Genomic DNA, 21,368 nt, shown 5'->3' on the forward strand with positions numbered 1-21,368 from the left:
GCCTTTTTATTGTAATACAAACAACAGCTTGGTTTGCTTTTTTTTACTACATTTTATTTTGTTTTGTTTCAAATGAGAAATCTTCCATTTCTGAAAATGTGCCAGTTTCTGTGACATGACGGCTGTCATGTTTCTGTGACATGACGGCTGTCATGTTTCTGTGACATGACGGCTGTCGTGAAAGATACTTTATTAAATAACTCATCTTCTTTTGAAATATTGTGTAATGAACGTGATGTCAGCTTTGCTTTCACCTCAGCAGGGGTCTTCCAACGTTTTCAGGTCAAGGAGCCCTTAACTGAGAGAGCGATAAAGCAGGGACCCCCTCTACATATTGTATTATGTAATGCGTTATGCCCATTTTCATCGACTTGTTTGACAGCACTGTCATCGGTCTATGTTGGAATTTTGTTAAAAAAAAAAATCAGACATTTAGCCACTTAAATCGTTGTCGTCGATACGTAGTAAACTTGACCTTTCACGCTGTACTTGGTCTGCTCTTTTTCCCCTCTACACCAAACCTCTTTGCTGAAAATAGACGATCTGCAAGCTCTCAACGCCTCGCGCTGTGAGGCGTTGAGAGCTTGTAGATCTGCTATTGTTGGCTTAAGTTCTCCTCAGAATACGGATGCGAGGGTTCATAATACTCTTTTTTTTTTGTGGAGGGGGGGGGGGGGGGGGCTACAATATGTAAGCCATGTCTCTCAGCATTCTGTAAATAAAATACATCTCAAACAATATTTCTTGTGTAAATACAGATTTCTTTTTTTTTGTTCTTCATTTACATATTTTTTTCTTTTTACACACACATCATCAAACTCAATCATTTGCATTCTCCAGGCATTCAGAATGAAAACCTAACATTTTATAAACGCACAGTTTGAACACAAACATGTGAAACAACCCCAGTCAGAAGGAAGTGGGTTTTGTGGAACGCTGACATGTGAGAAAAAAAAAAACGCTAAAACCGGAGCACATTTTTGTTTTGACAAGCTGGTATCTCATATGTCTGAGTAGAATTACTCCATTGCACAAACTATAGAAATTAACTCTACACATCATGAATGCTTGCATAATATTATGTTTTTTTTATGAATTTTTTAATTAGCATTCCCATATCCAAAATAACTATTTTTCCTTTTGAATTACGCTTAATACATAAACCTTAGAAAAAGAAGATCTTAGGAAAGTACAAAAGTAATCAATATCGCTTTTTGACGCATGGCTGAAAGTGAAAATATACAGTGTTGTTTTCTAGAGCGCAAATATCTATTTTTTTTCCTTTTTTACAGTATACAAACTAAGGTAGTTTACAGAGCTGGGGGTCTTCAACGATTGTTCAGGCCAAGAGCCCCCCTATCTGAGAGAGAGAGATGAAGCAGGGACCCCCACACGCGCTGTGAACTTGTAGATCTGCCATTTTTGTCTAAAGTTCTCCTTAGAATTATGGTTAAAGTGGTTAATGCAAAAAAATGTATCCTATCACACAAATATTTGGCGCCCCCCCCCCCCCCTGTAGTAACTCTGAGGACCCCCTGGGGGTCCCGGACCCCCTGTTGAAGACTCCTGACTTAGGTTTACCACTTTAAGTGCACTTTTGAAAGTCAATACGTGCTTTTCCAACAAGACCAAGGAAAATACAGAAGAAAAGACCCTTCCCTGGATAGAAACAGAAAGCTGACAGTAGATCTCATGATAGAAACAGAAAGCAAACAGTAGATCTCATGTGTACAGAATCAAGCAGACCAAGTCATGTAAAATCCATTCAGACATTTGTCTTTTTTTAATATTTGTAAACTAAGTGTTCATTTCTCATTATAAAGCAGTCTAAGCTGTACACTAGTGTTGTAACGGCACGTAACAATAGAAAACTCTCTGTGTGTACATCAAGATTGCACAGACCGCTGGCATCGCATACACCCACCATACGCTGCCCTCGCATAGCTAATACTCTGCCAAAACCTGGAGTGTTCATTCATTAACCAACCACTCGAAAATAATTGAAAATGTTTGAAATATTTAGCCTATAATGATATCCCAAAAATAGGGTCTGCAAGGGTGAAAGGGATTAATAATTTAATGTATTATTATTGCTCCAAGACCGAGGCCATTATCAGAACAATATGTTTGGCACCAAAAGCTGGCATACTCTTTTCATATACTGTATTGGTGTATGAAAGGAGAAATTAAAGCTAGTGTATCAGCTATGGCCCTCAGTTCTCAACCTTTTCTGGATAAGGACCCACATGAACATGTCTGCCGCCCACCCACCTGATCTGAGACCCCTCGTTGGTCAGATGGGTGGTCAGATGGGTGGGCCGGGCCGCGTGCATTTACAGAGCATATTCTGTCTAACGTCACTAACACCAAGTTCCTCTTAAATGTTATCACAGTGAAAACATTTTTTTTCAAAAAGTTGAAAAGACAAAATAGCATGACATTTAAAATCTTAGTGTTTTGCCAATTATTTTTAGGTGGGGAGGGGTGCCCCTCCCTTGCAACAACCTCACGGCTCCTCGGCCCGCAGGTTGAGAACCGCTGAGCTACGGGGGCGGAGTCACAACTCTGATTGATTGATTGGCAACAACTCCCCCCCCCCCCACACACACACACATCAACAACACATCCAAAAACCCAACAGGAAGTAAAACATCATCCATCATCATGCTACCTTCCTCCCTACACCATCTGTCCTCCTCTACCTCCCCGTCCTCCTCTACCTCCCCGTCCTCTCTTGAACATTTAAACTTTTATTCCACTCTCTTTCTTTCCATCCCCTAAAATGTGCAAAACCCAGCACAAAAAGTGTAGCACAAAGTTGTGCGTGGTGTGTGTGTGTGTGTGTGTGTGTGTGTGTGTGTGTGTGTGTGTGAGAGAGATCTTTCTGTGATCCAGTATACATTCTTATAAAAATAGACTCTTCGTCCTCCAGAGAGATGTCCCCCCCAGTAGCTCCTCCGTGTGGCTGGGGAGATGAACTGCAGCCAAAGACCCTGAAATGTTCCAAACAGATTCAGAATTAAAAGACAAAAATACATTGTATCAGATTGTGTGCTGCAGGTCTTCAATCAATTGACCCGTTGTCAAGTCCTGCCCCTCTTCGCACCCATTGGTTCCTGTGTCTTGGTTGGACTCTCCATCCACTACCATTGAAACAAGGTGTTTTTCAGTTGTTTCCTATCGTTATTCTGTGTGTTCAATTCTATTGTTATTCTGTGTGTTCAATTCTATTGTTATTCTGTGTGTTCTGTTCTCATTTTAAACTTGGTTTCAGTAAAATGGAACATCTCAGTATGGTGACTGGGCATGTTTTTACATGTTTTCTTTTCTCCAAAAATGATGTTTTAGCAAATTCAACATAAACAAGGCGGAGCCAGGTCAGGACAAGGCAGATAGAGCCTGCTGGTTGGTCAGTCAAGGACCAACCAGAAGGCTGACAAAGGGCTCGACGCTCAAACACCGTGAAAGAACATTCCCACTTTAACAAAGGCATCATCAAAAAAATATGTTGAGTACATTTACTCAAATGTAGGTATTTTTCACTTCCAATTTTCAGTACTTTTAATTCTACTCCGCAACATCTCAGAGGCAATAATTGTACTTTTACTCCACTACAATTATTTGACAGCTTTAGTTACTTATTATTATTACTGAACAACCATTAACCACTTCCACCCTATATAGATTTTTATTATTATTACTGAACAACCATTAACCACTTCCACCCTATATAGATTTCATCCATTTGAAAATAGCCGATCTACAAGCTCACAATGCATCGACTTTTTACTTGTAACGGAGTATTTCTACATTGCACGAGTGATACTTTTACTAAGTAACTAAAAACAAAAAGAATATTGATCAGACGTGTAAATGGAGAGGAGATTAATCTCACCCAGAGTCTAGCTGTGGCCTCCCTTCTTCCCAGATGTGGGCAGCACATCTGTACTGAGCTGACCGGAGGGGAGGTCAGCAGGATCCTCCTCCACCTGCTGTTTCTGAAACACCAGGTCAAAGGTCAAACAAGAGACAGAGCACAGCTGTACTGATGACTTTAGTTTCAGTGGTTCTCAACCTGAGGGTCGGGACACCCTTTTGGGGTTAGTTGTTGATATGTACTGTACAGTATATGGGGCGGCATAGCTCAGGGGTAGAGAAACCGTTATTAGAGCACGAAGGGTTCCCGAAGGGTTCCCGAAGGGTTCTCAGTTCGAATCCGGGCTCCCCCTGAGTTAATGTCGAAGGGTCCTTGGGCAAGACTCTGAACCCCACATTGCTCCCGGTGAGCTAGCCTGACACTTCAGTCCGCACATCACCCCCCCCTGCTGGTGGGTGGTTTGTAGTGTGGACTGAAGCTGCACACATTTTAATCTATTTCGAAGGCGCCCGAAGAGCGGGCGCATTGAATGGGCCAATCAGGGTTGTATGCTTGGGGCACGTGTGTGGCTGCTCCGGTCCCAGCCCCCTCCAAACAGAGCTCTTGAGCTCACGTAAGACTCACTCGTGGACTCTGATTGGTGTCCTCTGCCCACGTGAGAGTCTAGTGGACTCTGATTGGTCCGTGAAAACTGTCATGGCGGAGTCAGACTTGACTCGTATTATTTTAATAAACTATGAAATAGTGCCGTTTCTTCACGTTTTAATACCATTTTGCACTAACGTAAACATGCAGACATATAATATGTTATGAGAAATAACGTATTTTTGCAATGTCACGCCACGTCGCCGTCGCGCGTGTGTGTGTGTGTATGTGTGTGTGTGTGTGTGTGTGTGTGACGTCAATAGGCTTTAGCCCCCCCCCCGCCGAAATGGATTGTCTGCCCGGAATGTCAGACTCTCTCCCCCCACGTAGTGTGATGTTGAGATGTCGGACGCTAGCAGTCAGGCAACCGGTGAGCAGGTTGGTGCCTTGCATGGTTTCCTCCGCCACCGGTGTATGAATGTGTGCGTGAATGGGTGAATGTAATGCACAATCTCTGTAAAGCGGTTTGGATAAAAGCGCTATATAAATGCACCATTTACCATTTTATATAGCAACATCCTTTTCTTATTTATTTATTTTATTCATTTGATTAAATTTTTCTGAAAACTTAGGTCAGGATTTACAAGGCATTTCTTTAGAATCTGCCTCAGGTCTAAATGGGTTAAGAAGACCTTTTTGATATTTAAAAAGACCATTACTGCATCAACAAAATACACTATAAAAACTGGTCAAACATTGGCCAAATTGTCAAAGAATATTAGAAAAGATTGGCAAAATAGCCGATCTATAAGCTCAAACACCACAGGATCTGCCATTTGCACAATATTTATCTGTGGAACTGAGTCAAAGATAATTTAATGCCTCAACTCCTACAATTCCAAGTGCTTGTCAGGGTGTGTGTGTGTGTGTGTGTGTGTGTGTGTGTGTGTGTGTGTGTGTGTGTGTGTGTGTGTGTGTGTGTGTGTGGGGGGGGGGGTGTTAAATATGATTATTTTTGGGTTCCCGGCCTGAAAAGGTTGAGAACCACTGCCTTAGTTAACATGGACCAGACATGAACATACAGACATAGAGACGTACACACTACACAGAGACGTACACACTACACAGAGACGTACACACTACATAGAGACGTACACACTACACAGAGACGTACACACTACACAGAGACGTACACACTACATAGAGACGTACTGTACACACTACACAGAGACATACACACTACACAGCGTGATTTAGGAAACACAAATGATAAGCAGAAGCAGCAAAGTGTAAATCCCACAAAGAGACGAGCAGCCATTCAATTATTATTATGAATGAATGAATGAATGAATGAATGAATGAATGCATTTTATTTCTATAGCGCTTTTCTAAACCTAGTTACTAGGGCTTTACCGACATGTTAAAAACAGCAGCAAACATCAGCAAGAGAAATTATTCTAAATAAAACATTTAGCAACATTTAAATCATAATCACTATCATTATTATAATCATATTGTTCTCTTTTATATTTATATATAAGCTAAATAATAAGCAAACAGATTAATTTGCTCATAACATTGCACATCCACTTGGACTGAAGCGTTCATGCAGCAGCAGGTCATTGTGCTTACTTTAGATTTTGACCTTGACTTTCCCTTTCCCTGGGAACAAAGTGGGACAACTTCAGTGAAACACGTTAAGTTGGGACACGTTTTAAACACTTTCAACCTGGTGCCCCTTATTTGGGCATGCCATTGGAGGGTGAAAGCTTTAAAAAATGTTCAGAAAAAAGCACATCTACAAGCTCACAACGCATTGTGAGCTTGTAGATCAGTGGTTCTCAACCTGTGGGTCGGGACCCAAAGGGGGGTCCCCAAAATATTTTGGGGGGGTCCCTAAATGATTAAATTAATGTGCAACATTGTTTTCTCACTCAACAGTAAACAAACCAACATAAAGTTTAAGTATAGAGAGTATCTGCACATTTCTAAAGTGACAATTTAAGGACTTTTTAATACCTCTAAAATGACAATTTAAACATTGGACAAATTGTCAAATATTAGAGGCAGAAATTTTGAAAATAGCAGATCTACATGCTCACAACGCCTCCCGTTGTGAGCATGTAGATCTGCTATTCCCCAGTTAAAATAATATTATTTTGGGGGTCGCGGCCTGAAAAGGTTGAGAACCACCGTTGTAGATCAGCTGTTTTAGAGAAAAGTAGTTTAAAACATAACAGGGTTTGAATGACTTAGGGACTGATCTTTGCAGTACTTCTTTACAACCATAGAGGGCGCTGTGACACCATGATAAATCACAGTGTATGATCAGTCTCTTTCACCCAGACTCAGAGGTCCTCCTTGTACCTTTGGTTTTTCTCCCTTGGGTTTGAACTCGGGGACGTTGGGGACCAGGGTGTCTGACAGTGAATCCAGAACTGGACCCGACATTGGCTGAAAGAGGAGGAGAGAAAACTGAACTTAACAAACACATAACATTTACTGTATCTATTAAAGGTGATCAGCTGATAATGAATTGATGCTGTATTCGTGTGTGCCGCAGAGTCCTGCGACGGGCCGGGTACCCGCGGGTACGGGTGAAAACGGGAGGAATATAAACTATTATAAATGTGTGGGTGCGGGGACGGGCGGTGCGAGACTAAACACGAGCGGGTGACATTTTATCGTGAAAATCAGACAACTGTTTCCGCCTAAACAACGTCACAGGAGCGCACACAGTGATCAGCAGGACACACACAACACACCGACACGACCACAGCACGCATTAGCAACTTAGCCCATGTTCTCATCATAGCAAGGGTGGTTTAAAAGGCTATGTAAAAGGATTAAGAGTGGCAGCCGACCTGGTGTTTATATAAATACTGTATATTGCGTCGCAAACGCTGAGGACGGCGTGTGGGGACGATCGAGTGCGATGCCATTTGGAAGCACGCACACACGGCTCCAAGCTATTTTCTTTACTGCAAGTAATCACGGGTAGCGGGGCGGGCGACGGGTACATTTTTTGACGGGCGGGGCTGATCTGGTTTTGATTTTTATAAAATCACAGGTAGATCAGGTCAGTCCACGGATCTGATTAATGATGGGCGGGGCGGGCGCGGGTTGTCAAAATCGGACCCGTGCAGGACTCTGGTGTGCGGTACACAAAGGTACACAAAGGTACACAAAGGTACACAAAGGTACACAGTCAAATCTGGAGTGTATTTGGGTTTTGATATCACACTTCCCTTTTATACTCAACACTGTAATCTACTGTATATAATCAGCACTACGATTACTGGGAGCACATTTCAGCTAGCCAGTATCTGTCTTTTTGATCAGTTAGCCAGATACTGTTTGTTCTACAATTCTGACCAGCACCTTGAGAAGCCAAATATAACATTCTGAAATAATAAAAACCCTTCGCCTATGAGAGTAATTTGTTGAGTCATTTACATAAGAGTTTAACCCGTTGAAAAACAGGAAAGCATCTGTGTAATTTTATATTTTTTGCGTTGACTATTCAAAAACAACAGATATACAAGCTCACAACGTGTCACTTTGTGCAGTGCTGCGAGCTTGTACATCTGCTATTTGTTTTTTGTTTTTACAGTTTTGAAAGATTCTTGAAAGTGTGAGAACTACTGATTTAGAAAGCATTTTTTAAATCGGCCTCAGGTCTTAATGGGATAAGGAAAAAGCTGATAAACTTAAAGTTTAGCTAAATGTCCTTTCCTACCTTCAGTGGTTCTGGGTCCAGGGCAGGAGGGATCAGGTCAGGTGTGGCTGCAGCACATGATGCTGCTGGTACTGGAGCTGCAGCACATGGTGGAGCTGGTACTGGAGCTGGAGCTGCAGCACATGGTGGAGCTGGTACTGGAGCTGGAGCTGCAGCAGAGAAGTCACCTGACAGCAGGTCCAACGCGTCTGCGTCGCTCAGAGACTTCAACACAGAAAGACAAACATGATGGATCAAACATCTCTACATTATTAGCTGATGAAGACAGGTCATCATCGCCATGCTGGCTTGTGGTGCACATGTTTGACAAAATTATATTTTTGCCAAAATGAGTAGACAAACACATCATGAGCTAGCCCTGAATGACCATTATAATAGGGTGACCAGACGTCCCGGTTTGGCCGGGACAGTCCCGTTTTCAAGCTGTGTGTCCCGGTGTCCCAACAAATATCTCTAAAACACTAATATGTTCCGGTTTTCAACATTCACTACAAAATTGTCCCGGTTTTCGGCAGAATTAAAACAATAGTAGCTGTTTTCATTGGTTGCATAGACATTTATCATGTTCTTTTCATGAAAACATGCTCACCTAACCAATCAGAAAACATGAACAAATACGTTGCATGTCTGAATTCAACGCTGAGGCTGTTTGTCAATCACTCACTGCCTGTATGCAACCCTGCGGTGCGTATGTGCACGTGCACGAACGTTGGAGAATGGGCATGTGCATGCACGGTAATGTGTACATTGCTTTGAGGGTCCCGGTTTTAGGCAACAGTTGTTTGCGTCCAGATTTGAGAGTTATGGGGATACTTAAAAATAAAAAGTTTAAGAACCACTGTCCTAGTGGACTCCTAATGTGCCATATGTAGTGTGTGTCATAGTGAATCGGTCGCATACATACCACGAAGAAAACCTTGAGACTTGACATTCAGTAATTGGATCGTATGGTCAAAATAAGAACATTATATAATGCTGTGTAAAAACAAAATGTAGAATTTGCCACAGACAAGACCAAGTCTTTGCCACTGACAAATTAGTCCGTGTACGAACATATTGATGACCCCTGCGCGTGTCTTTAACACTTATTTTAAATAAGCATTCTTAATGTCAGTCTACTGTCATTGTGGGAGGATCTTCTACCTGCTTGGGAGTGGCATCTGCCTTGGCCTTGGCTTCTGCTGCTGCCTGCAAATGGAAAAGACCTGTTATTCAACACATGCACAGCTGTTCTCGGTCAAGCAGGTTTGAGGTATTTCAAAATGTCAGTACTTTTACTTGGGCTCCACTACTGTACATCTCAGAGGCAAATGGTATACTTTTACTCCACTACAATTATATGTATACAACTTTACTTAGCTTTTACTGTAACAGTATTGATACTAGTACAGTGTTTCTCAACCTTTTTTCTGCATGGGCACACTTTTCATGTCCCAAGAATCCATGGGCACACCAACATAATACGGGGGTGTAAATATCCTCCCTGTCGGGAAGAAACCTTGTATCTCCAAGTTTCAAATTTGTACGTTTCTTCGCAAAGTAAAGCCCTGCTTCATCATACAAGGCTGTCGCACAACAGTAGTGAAAACAGCAGATCTACAAGCACACAACGCCTCGATCGGCAGTTTTCACTAGTTTAAATCATTTTTAAAATGATAAATACAACGCTGTCTTTCAAGCAGTTTCAAGGGGCACACTTGACCCTTCTCAGGGGCACACTTGACCCTTCTCAGGGGCACACTTGACCCTTCTCAGGGGCACACCAGAAGACTTCACTTCACTGCTCTACCCTGGTTCTGGGGGCTTGGGTTAAAGTAGATCATTGGTTCTCAAAGTGGGGTCCCTGGGGGAGGCGGGGATTCCAGGGGGTCCCCTAACCTCTTTATCTATTTATATGTTGGCTATTTAACAATAGCAGATTGCAATCTACATTTTGGGCGGTGAAATTTTGAATCATTTTCTTAACTCTTTGAGTGCCAGCGCCCTCTAGGGGCCAAAGAATGCCAGCGCATCTCTCATAGGCGAGCGCTTTAGCTTCCAGGACTTCAGCTTCCAGGACCTCACGTGCTCACGTTCATGCACGGCATGGAAATGTCCCGGATGAAGATGCTAACAGAATGGCTATTCCCATTTTGTCATCTAAAAGATCATTTTCGGGCGATTTCGCCGTAAATAAACCTCGCGCCGCTTCCCTAAAACACAAAAAAGAGATATAAGCCTTTAAAGATGCGGTCTTTCATTGGATTAGGCGGAGATTGGCGATTGCGTTCGCAAATTACGGCCGGCCGGGAGGTTGCTAGCTTTCGGCTAGTAGCTAGAAAAATCAGGCCAGGCTTCAGAAGGCCTCTTATCATTTTATTCATTTAATAAATAAAGCCGAACTACTTCGGGATCGGCACACTCGTGTACTCATCGGAAGCGGCGCCGAACATCGGGTGAACATTGGGGAGCTCAAAAATGTATTTTAAACCATTTTTAATGGAATATATCGTCGGACAGAGTAGAACGGCTAGCTGGCTAGCGGCTAGCGAGCCAGGACCACCCACGACTCTACAAGCAGCTCGGGGTAAGTGAATTAATAAAAAAAAGATTGTATTGGATTGAAATAAAGCCGAACTAGTTCGGGATCGGCACCAGATGAGTTAACATAAATCTCTTCTGGGGGTCCCTGGCACAAAACATTTTCAGATGGGGGTCCTTGGGAACCACTGCAGTAGGTTTGTACCTTGAGGTCTTCCTCAGTGGGTCGATACTCTGGAGGCAGACTGTCATCTCTCTCTCCCATCTTGATCAACCTCTCCTCCATGGCTTTCTTCTCCTGCAACAAACCACACGCATACAGCTGTACGTTAAACACAATCAAAGAGGGAGTCGGAGCCTTTGCCAGGCAAAAGAAAAGAGCATTCTTTCTTACGTTGACCAGGTCTTTGGGGGGCAGGGGGGGAGGGGCTCCGGGGCGGGTGTTACTTACGTTGACCATGTCTTTGGCGGGTACGGGGGCGAGGGGCTCCGGGGCGGGCGTTGTGTCCATCAGGGTGTCTGACAGGGCGTCGAGGGCATCTGTTGTTCCTGTTGACATCTGAGAGCACAAGCATCCACACACAAACATTAGATCTGGTGTACAGTAAAGATCATTACACACCGGCAAAGTAGCCGAAATATTCAGACGGAAAATCTTTGTTTTTTTTTCTAAACACACCTTCCACAACGCGAAAATGCTTAAAAAAATCGTCAAATTGAATAAAGTTATAGTGTGGAGTGAATAGTTTTGGGCTGGCATCAACATTCCATCACATCACAGCAGAGAGGCTGAAGGGCTCCCCAGCAACAGTCAAGCAGTCGCAGTTAGCAGCAGCCAGTGGTGTAAAGTAAATAAGTACATTTACTTGAGTACTGTACTTGTAGGTATTTGTACTGAGTTGAGTATGTCCAATTCCCAGTACTTTTACTTCTACTCCACTACATCTCGGATCCAGATATTGTATTTTTATTCAACTATTTATTTTAAAACTGTAGTTACTACTAAATTATAATATAAAACTTGTATGCAAAGGGATAGTCACTCGACCATGTTCTCTCTCTCACTCTTTAAATTGGGTAGAGTCAGCTTGCTTTGATATTAAGAGAGAGAGGAGTTCGCCTGCGAATGTCCGCAAAATTCGACACCAGAACGAATAAATAAGAGCCGATTTTCCGCTCTGTGGAAATTTGTTGCTGGTGTGGAAGCTTGCATTTAAAAAAGTGAATTAATCGTTTCGCAAATTCGCCCCCAGAGAGAGAGTGTGTGTGTGTGTGTGTGTGTGTGTGTGTGTGTGTGCGTGTGCGCGCGTGTGCGCGTGCATGTGTGTGTGTGCGCACATGTGGGGGCGTATTTGCATGTGCTTTCTGAACAGGTGCAAACAATGGAAACAAGCCCTCAGGGCCTTTAGTGTTCTCCCCTTTAGCATTATTGTATAACTGTTAACTTTATGTAAACTGTCAGGTTTACATGTCAGGTACTGCCATCAATCAGACCTGTCTGGAGGTTTCTGTAGGGTGACTGACAGCAGCCTTCACAGCAGGAGCAGCGGAGGGGAGAACAAAGTCTCCTGCCAGGGCATCCAGAGCTGAGTCAGCACACAGCTGGAGAGAGAAAGAACAGTGAGTCAGCACACAGCTGGAGAGAGAGAGCAGTGACACAGCACAGCTACCAGTCAGAATCATACTGAGTGTTCATAAAGGTCCCTAAACATTATAAACTATCAGTCTATCTGGTCTATCGTCGCTGTCAGGCAGAAACCTCTTATCTCCGTATTCTAACTTTCTGTATTTTTGTACATTTGTAAATTAAAAGGGACAGTTCACCTCCAAAATGACTGATTTTCTATTGATTACTCACCCCATTCAAACTTCAATTCATTGTCTTAAGTACCAGCTCTTATGCCTTAACTTAAAGGCCTGTCCATTCTGTCTCCGACCACCAAACTGTTCGTCGGAGAGTTGTGACTTTTCAACGTGCAGCTTTCCATACTCTGGGTAAAGCTTTTCAGAAGATGCGAGTGGCGTCATTTTGTAGTTGAACCGGACCTTTCCGATGAAAAGTTTGGTGGTCTGAGACAGTATGGACAGGCCTTTAAGTTAAAGGCCCACTTCACCTCTGGATCTGCATCATATGATGCAAAATGCATCATCATTCATGCTGAAATACTAAAATATCTCAAAATACAGATTGAACACAAAGAATAACTCTAATGCCTCATTCACACTGAGAAAAGCCAAGCTAATGGTTTGCTTGGTAATTCAATGTATTCTCTATGCAAACCAGCTTTTAAAATTTCCAGCTTGGACATTTTAAAAGCTGGTTTGCATAGAGAATACATTGAATTACCAAGCAAACCATTAGCTTGGCTTTTCATAGTGTGAATGAGGCATAAGGATTGTGTTGATCGTGTCCCAAACAACAATAAAATAAGATCTGGTTGTCCCAGGGGTGAAGTGGGCCTTTAAGGCACGAGCTGGTACAAGACAATCTAAATTAAATAGTCGACTAATAGTCGACTATTGGCAATATTCGACCAATCAGATTCGACTATATAAATCTTTAGTCGGGGACAGCCCTACATTCTCCATGGGATGAATAACCGCTAGAAAAATCAGCTACTTTTGAATCCTGAGAAGTTAACAGTTTTGAAGATGTGAGTTTTCCACCCGACGGAGACGCCATTGATGACGTGTCATTCCACCACGTTATCTATGATCTTCACTGCAGTGACAAGCCAGTGGTTGTAGAGTGTGTTATCTATGATCTTCACTGCAGTGACAAGCCAGTGGTTGTAGAGTGTGTTATCTATGATCTTCACTGCACTGACAACTTAACAACAGTGGTTGTAGAGTGTGTTATATTATGATCTTCACTGCAGTGACAACTTAACAACAGTGGTTGTAGAGTATGCTATATTATGATCTTCACTGCAGTGACAACTTAACAACAGTGGTTGTAGAGTATGTTATATTATGATCTTCACTGCAGTGACAACTTAACAACAGTGGTTGTAGAGTATGCTATATTATGATCTTCACTGCAGTGACAACTTAACAACAGTGGTTGTAGAGTATGTTATATATGATCTTCACTGCAGTGACAACTTAACAACAGTGGTTGTAGAGTATGTTATATATGATCTTCACTGCAGTGACAACTTAACAACAGTGGTTGTAGAGTATGTTATATATGATCTTCACTGCAGTGACAACTTAACAACAGTGGTGTAGAGTATGTTATATTATGATCTTCACTGCACTGAGTGACAACTTAACAACAGGTTGTAGAGTATGTTATATTATGATCTTCACTGAGTGACAACTTAACAACAGTGGTTGTAGAGTATGTTATATTATGATCTTCACTGAGTGACAACTTAACAACAGTGGTTGTAGAGTGTGTTATATTATGATCTTCACTGAGTGACAACTTAACAACAGTGGTTGTAGAGTATGTTATATTATGATCTTCACTGAGTGACAACTTAACAACAGTGGTTGTAGAGTATGTTATATTATGATCTTCACTGAGTGACAACTTAACAACAGTGGTTGCAGAGTATGTTATATTATGATCTTCACTGAGTGACAACTTAACAACAGTGGTTGCAGAGTATGTTATATTATGATCTTCACTGAGTGACAACTTAACAACAGTGGTTGCAGAGTGTGTTATATATGATCTTCACTGCAGTGACAACTTAACAACAGTGGTTGTAGAGTGTGTTATATTATGATCTTCACTGAGTGACAACTTAACAACAGTGGTTGTAGAGTATGTTATATTATGATCTTCACTGCAGTGACAACTTAACAACAGTGGTTGTAGAGTATGTTATATTATGATCTTCACTGCACTGAGTGACAACTTAACAACAGTGGTTGTAGAGTGTGTTATATTATGATCTTCACTGAGTGACAACTTAACAACAGTGGTTGTAGAGTGTGTTATATTATGATCTTCACTGCAGTGACAACTTAACAACAGTGGTTGTAGAGTATGCTATATTATGATCTTCACTGCAGTGACAACTTAACAACAGTGGTTGTAGAGTATGTTATATTATGATCTTCACTGCAGTGACAACTTAACAACAGTGGTTGTAGAGTATGCTATATTATGATCTTCACTGCAGTGACAACTTAACAACAGTGGTTGTAGAGTATGTTATATATGATCTTCACTGCAGTGACAACTTAACAACAGTGGTTGTAGAGTATGTTATATATGATCTTCACTGCAGTGACAACTTAACAACAGTGGTTGTAGAGTATGTTATATATGATCTTCACTGCAGTGACAACTTAACAACAGTGGTGTAGAGTATGTTATATTATGATCTTCACTGCACTGAGTGACAACTTAACAACAGGTTGTAGAGTATGTTATATTATGATCTTCACTGAGTGACAACTTAACAACAGTGGTTGTAGAGTGTGTTATATTATGATCTTCACTGAGTGACAACTTAACAACAGTGGTTGTAGAGTATGTTATATTATGATCTTCACTGAGTGACAACTTAACAACAGTGGTTGTAGAGTATGTTATATTATGATCTTCACTGAGTGACAACTTAACAACAGTGGTTGCAGAGTATGTTATATTATGATCTTCACTGAGTGACAACTTAACAACAGTGGTTGCAGAGTATGTTATATTATGATCTTCACTGAGTGACAACTTAACAACAGTGGTTGCAGAGTGTGTTATATATGATCTTCACTGCAGTGACAACTTAACAACAGTGGTTGTAGAGTGTGTTATATTATGATCTTCACTGAGTGACAACTTAACAACAGTGGTTGTAGAGTATGTTATATTATGATCTTCACTGCAGTGACAACTTAACAACAGTGGTTGTAGAGTATGTTATATTATGATCTTCACTGCAGTGACAACTTAACAACAGTGGTTGTAGAGTATGTTATATTATGATCTTCACTGCACTGAGTGACAACTTAACAACAGTGGTTGTAGAGTGTGTTATATTATGATCTTCACTGAGTGACAACTTAACAACAGTGGTTGTAGAGTGTGTTATATTATGATCTTCACTGAGTGACAACTTAACAACAGTGGTTGTAGAGTATGTTATATTATGATCTTCACTGAGTGACAACTTAACAACAGTGGTTGCAGAGTATGTTATATTATGATCTTCACTGCAGTGACAACTTAACAACAGTGGTGTAGAGTGTGTTATATTATGATCTTCACTGAGTGACAACTTAACAACAGTGGTTGTAGAGTATGTTATATTATGATCTTCACTGCAGTGACAACTTAACAACAGGTTGTAGAGTATGTTATATTATGATCTTCACTGAGTGACAACTTAACAACAGTGGTTGTAGAGTGTGTTATATTATGATCTTCACTGAGTGACAACTTAACAACAGTGGTTGTAGAGTATGTTATATTATGATCTTCACTGAGTGACAACTTAACAACAGTGGTTGTAGAGTGTGTTATATTATGATCTTCACTGAGTGACAACTTAACAACAGTGGTTGTAGAGTATGTTATATTATGATCTTCACTGCAGTGACAACTTAACAACAGGTTGTAGAGTATGTTATATTATGATCTTCACTGCACTGAGTGACAACTTAACAACAGTGGTTGTAGAGTATGTTATATTATGATCTTCACTGAGTGACAACTTAACAACAGTGGTTGTAGAGTATGTTATATTATGATCTTCACTGCAGTGACAACTTAACAACAGTGGTTGTAGAGTATGTTATATATGATCTTCACTGCAGTGACAACTTAACAACAGTGGTTGTAGAGTATGTTATATTATGATCTTCACTGCAGTGACAACTTAACAACAGTGGTTGTAGAGTATGTTATATTATGATCTTCACTGCACTGAGTGACAACTTAACAACAGTGGTTGTAGAGTATGTTATATTATGATCTTCACTGAGTGACAACTTAACAACAGTGGTTGTAGAGTGTGTTATATTATGATCTTCACTGAGTGACAACTTAACAACAGTGGTTGTAGAGTGTGTTATATTATGATCTTCACTGAGTGACAACTTAACAACAGTGGTTGTAGAGTATGTTATATTATGATCTTCACTGAGTGACAACTTAACAACAGTGGTTGTAGAGTGTGTTATATTATGATCTTCACTGAGTGACAACTTAACAACAGTGGTTGTAGAGTATGTTATATATGATCTTCACTGCAGTGACAACTTAACAACAGTGGTTGTAGAGTGTGTTATATTATGATCTTCACTGAGTGACAACTTAACAACAGTGGTTGTAGAGTGTGTTATATTATGATCTTCACTGAGTGACAACTTAACAACAGTGGTTGTAGAGTGTGTTATATTATGATCTTCACTGAGTGACAACTTAACAACAGTGGTTGTAGAGTGTGTTATATTATGATCTTCACTGAGTGACAACTTAACAACAGTGGTTGTAGAGTGTGTTATATTATGATCTTCACTGAGTGACAACTTAACAACAGTGGTTGTAGAGTATGTTATATTATGATCTTCACTGAGTGACAACTTAACAACAGTGGTTGTAGAGTATGTTATATTATGATCTTCACTGAGTGACAACTTAACAACAGTGGTTGTAGAGTATGTTATATTATGATCTTCACTGAGTGACAACTTAACAACAGTGGTTGTAGAGTGTGTTATATTATGATCTTCACTGAGTGACAACTTAACAACAGTGGTTGTAGAGTGTGTTATATTATGATCTTCACTGAGTGACAACTTAACAACAGTGGTTGTAGAGTATGTTATATTATGATCTTCACTGAGTGACAACTTAACAACAGTGGTTGTAGAGTATGTTATATTATGATCTTCACTGCAGTGACAACTTAACAACAGTGGTTGTAGAGTATGTTATATTATGATCTTCACTGCACTGAGTGACAACTTAACAACAGTGGTTGTAGAGTGTGTTATATATGATCTTCACTGCAGTGACAACTTAACAACAGTGGTTGTAGAGTATGTTATATTATGATCTTCACTGCAGTGACAACTTAACAACAGTGGTTGTAGAGTATGTTATATATGATCTTCACTGCAGTGACAACTTAACAACAGTGGTTGTAGAGTATGTTATATTATGATCTTCACTGCAGTGACAACTTAACAACAGGTTGTAGAGTATGTTATATTATGATCTTCACTGCACTGAGTGACAACTTAACAACAGTGGTTGTAGAGTGTGTTATATTATGATCTTCACTGAGTGACAACTTAACAACAGTGGTTGTAGAGTATGTTATATTATGATCTTCACTGCAGTGACAACTTAACAACAGGTTGTAGAGTATGTTATATTATGATCTTCACTGCACTGCAGTGACAACTTAACAACAGTGGTTGTAGAGTATGTTATATTATGATCTTCACTGCAGTGACAACTTAACAACAGGTTGTAGAGTATGTTATATTATGATCTTCACTGCACTGCAGTGACAACTTAACAACAGTGGTTGTAGAGTGTGTTATATTATGATCTTCACTGAGTGACAACTTAACAACAGTGGTTGTAGAGTATGTTATATTATGATCTTCACTGCAGTGACAACTTAACAACAGGTTGTAGAGTATGTTATATTATGATCTTCACTGCACTTAGTGACAACTTAACAACAGTGGTTGTAGAGTGTGTTATATTATGATCTTCACTGAGTGACAACTTAACAACAGTGGTTGTAGAGTGTGTTATATTATGATCTTCACTGAGTGACAACTTAACAACAGTGGTTGTAGAGTATGTTATATTATGATCTTCACTGCAGTGACAACTTAACAACAGTGGTTGTAGAGTATGTTATATATGATCTTCACTGCAGTGACAACTTAACAACAGTGGTTGTAGAGTATGTTATATTATGATCTTCACTGCAGTGACAACTTAACAACAGTGGTTGTAGAGTATGTTATATTATGATCTTCACTGCACTGAGTGACAACTTAACAACAGTGGTTGTAGAGTATGTTATATATGATCTTCACTGCAGTGACAACTTAACAACAGTGGTTGTAGAGTATGTTATATATGATCTTCACTGCAGTGACAACTTAACAACAGTGGTTGTAGAGTATGTTATATTATGATCTTCACTGCACTGAGTGACAACTTAACAACAGTGGTTGTAGAGTGTGTTATATTATGATCTTCACTGAGTGACAACTTAACAACAGTGGTTGTAGAGTGTGTTATATTATGATCTTCACTGAGTGACAACTTAACAACAGTGGTTGTAGAGTGTGTTATATTATGATCTTCACTGAGTGACAACTTAACAACAGTGGTTGTAGAGTGTGTTATATTATGATCTTCACTGAGTGACAACTTAACAACAGTGGTTGTAGAGTGTGTTATATTATGATCTTCACTGAGTGACAACTTAACAACAGTGGTTGTAGAGTGTGTTATATTATGATCTTCACTGCAGTGACAACTTAACAACAGTGGTTGTAGAGTATGTTATATTATGATCTTCACTGAGTGACAACTTAACAACAGTGGTTGTAGAGTATGTTATATTATGATCTTCACTGAGTGACAACTTAACAACAGTGGTTGTAGAGTATGTTATATTATGATCTTCACTGCACTGAGTGACAACTTAACAACAGTGGTTGTAGAGTGTGTTATATATGATCTTCACTGCAGTGACAACTTAACAACAGTGGTTGTAGAGTATGTTATATTATGATCTTCACTGCAGTGACAACTTAACAACAGTGGTTGTAGAGTATGTTATATTATGATCTTCACTGCAGTGACAACTTAACAACAGGTTGTAGAGTGTGTTATATATGATCTTCACTGCACTGAGTGACAACTTAACAACAGTGGTTGTAGAGTGTGTTATATTATGATCTTCACTGAGTGACAACTTAACAACAGTGGTTGTAGAGTATGTTATATTATGATCTTCACTGCAGTGACAACTTAACAACAGTGGTTGTAGAGTATGTTATATATGATCTTCACTGCAGTGACAACTTAACAACAGTGGTTGTAGAGTATGTTATATTATGATCTTCACTGCAGTGACAACTTAACAACAGGTTGTAGAGTATGTTATATTATGATCTTCACTGCACTGAGTGACAACTTAACAACAGTGGTTGTAGAGTGTGTTATATTATGATCTTCACTGAGTGACAACTTAACAACAGTGGTTGTAGAGTGTGTTATATTATGATCTTCACTGAGTGACAACTTAACAACAGTGGTTGTAGAGTATGTTATATTATGATCTTCACTGCAGTGACAACTTAACAACAGTGGTTGTAGAGTATGTTATATATGATCTTCACTGCAGTGACAACTTAACAACAGTGGTTGTAGAGTGTGTTATATTATGATCTTCACTGAGTGACAACTTAACAACAGTGGTTGTAGAGTATGTTATATTATGATCTTCACTGAGTGACAACTTAACAACAGTGGTTGTAGAGTATGTTATATTATGATCTTCACTGCAGTGACAACTTAACAACAGTGGTTGTAGAGTATGTTATATATGATCTTCACTGCAGTGACAACTTAACAACAGTGGTTGTAGAGTATGTTATATTATGATCTTCACTGCACTGAGTGACAACTTAACAACAGTGGTTGTAGAGTGTGTTATATTATGATCTTCACTGAGTGACAACTTAACAACAGTGGTTGTAGAGTATGTTATATTATGATCTTCACTGAGTGACAACTTAACAACAGTGGTTGTAGAGTATGTTATATTATGATCTTCACTGAGTGACAACTTAACAACAGTGGTTGTAGAGTGTGTTATATTATGATCTTCACTGAGTGACAACTTAACAACAGTGGTTGTAGAGTATGTTATATTATGATCTTCACTGAGTGACAACTTAACAACAGTGGTTGTAGAGTGTGTTATATTATGATCTTCACTGAGTGACAACTTAACAACAGTGGTTGTAGAGTATGTTATATTATGATCTTCACTGAGTGACAACTTAACAACAGTGGTTGTAGAGTATGTTATATTATGATCTTCACTGCAGTGACAACTTAACAACAGTGGTTGTAGAGTATGTTATATTATGATCTTCACTGCAGTGACAACTTAACAACAGTGGTTGTAGAGTATGTTATATTATGATCTTCACTGCACTGAGTGACAACTTAACAACAGTGGTTGTAGAGTGTGTTATATTATGATCTTCACTGAGTGACAACTTAACAACAGTGGTTGTAGAGTGTGTTATATTATGATCTTCACTGAGTGACAACTTAACAACAGTGGTTGTAGAGTATGTTATATTATGATCTTCACTGCACTGAGTGACAACTTAACAACAGTGGTTGTAGAGTATGTTATATTATGATCTTCACTGAGTGACAACTTAACAACAGTGGTTGTAGAGTATGTTATATTATGATCTTCACTGCAGTGACAACTTAACAACAGGTTGTAGAGTATGTTATATTATGATCTTCACTGAGTGACAACTTAACAACAGGTTGTAGAGTATGTTATATTATGATCTTCACTGAGTGACAACTTAACAACAGTGGTTGTAGAGTATGTTATATTATGATCTTCACTGCAGTGACAACTTAACAACAGGTTGTAGAGTATGTTATATTATGATCTTCACTGC

At 39.9% G+C, this 21,368-nt stretch overlaps 1 protein-coding gene across 15 annotated transcripts in view; it reads right to left on the minus strand.

The window, feature by feature from the left end:
* Positions 1-746: 746 nt before the first annotated feature.
* Positions 747-21,368, minus strand: part of cast (calpastatin) — a 100,675-nt gene continuing 80,053 nt past the window's right edge. For 14 of the 15 annotated variants that reach the window (XM_080728448.1, XM_080728450.1, XM_080728449.1 and 11 more), the window contains 9 exons: positions 12,216-12,323; positions 11,173-11,280; positions 10,927-11,019; positions 9,345-9,389; positions 8,202-8,405; positions 6,830-6,916; positions 6,095-6,124; positions 3,896-3,998; positions 747-2,993 (listed from right to left, as the gene is read on the minus strand). In XM_080728448.1, the coding sequence (XP_080584574.1) occupies positions 3,903-3,998; positions 6,095-6,124; positions 6,830-6,916; positions 8,202-8,405; positions 9,345-9,389; positions 10,927-11,019; positions 11,173-11,280; positions 12,216-12,323 (771 nt within the window). In that variant the 3' untranslated portion in view covers positions 747-2,993; positions 3,896-3,902. The remainder of the gene's footprint in view (positions 2,994-3,895; positions 3,999-6,094; positions 6,125-6,829; positions 6,917-8,201; positions 8,406-9,344; positions 9,390-10,926; positions 11,020-11,172; positions 11,281-12,215; positions 12,324-21,368) is intronic. The other variant, XR_013962126.1, reaches the window with a different exon arrangement.

Source organism: Nannobrachium achirus, assembly GCF_963921795.1.
Source record: "Nannobrachium achirus genome assembly, chromosome: 6".
In the NCBI taxonomy this organism is placed as follows: Eukaryota; Metazoa; Chordata; class Actinopteri; order Myctophiformes; family Myctophidae; genus Nannobrachium; species Nannobrachium achirus.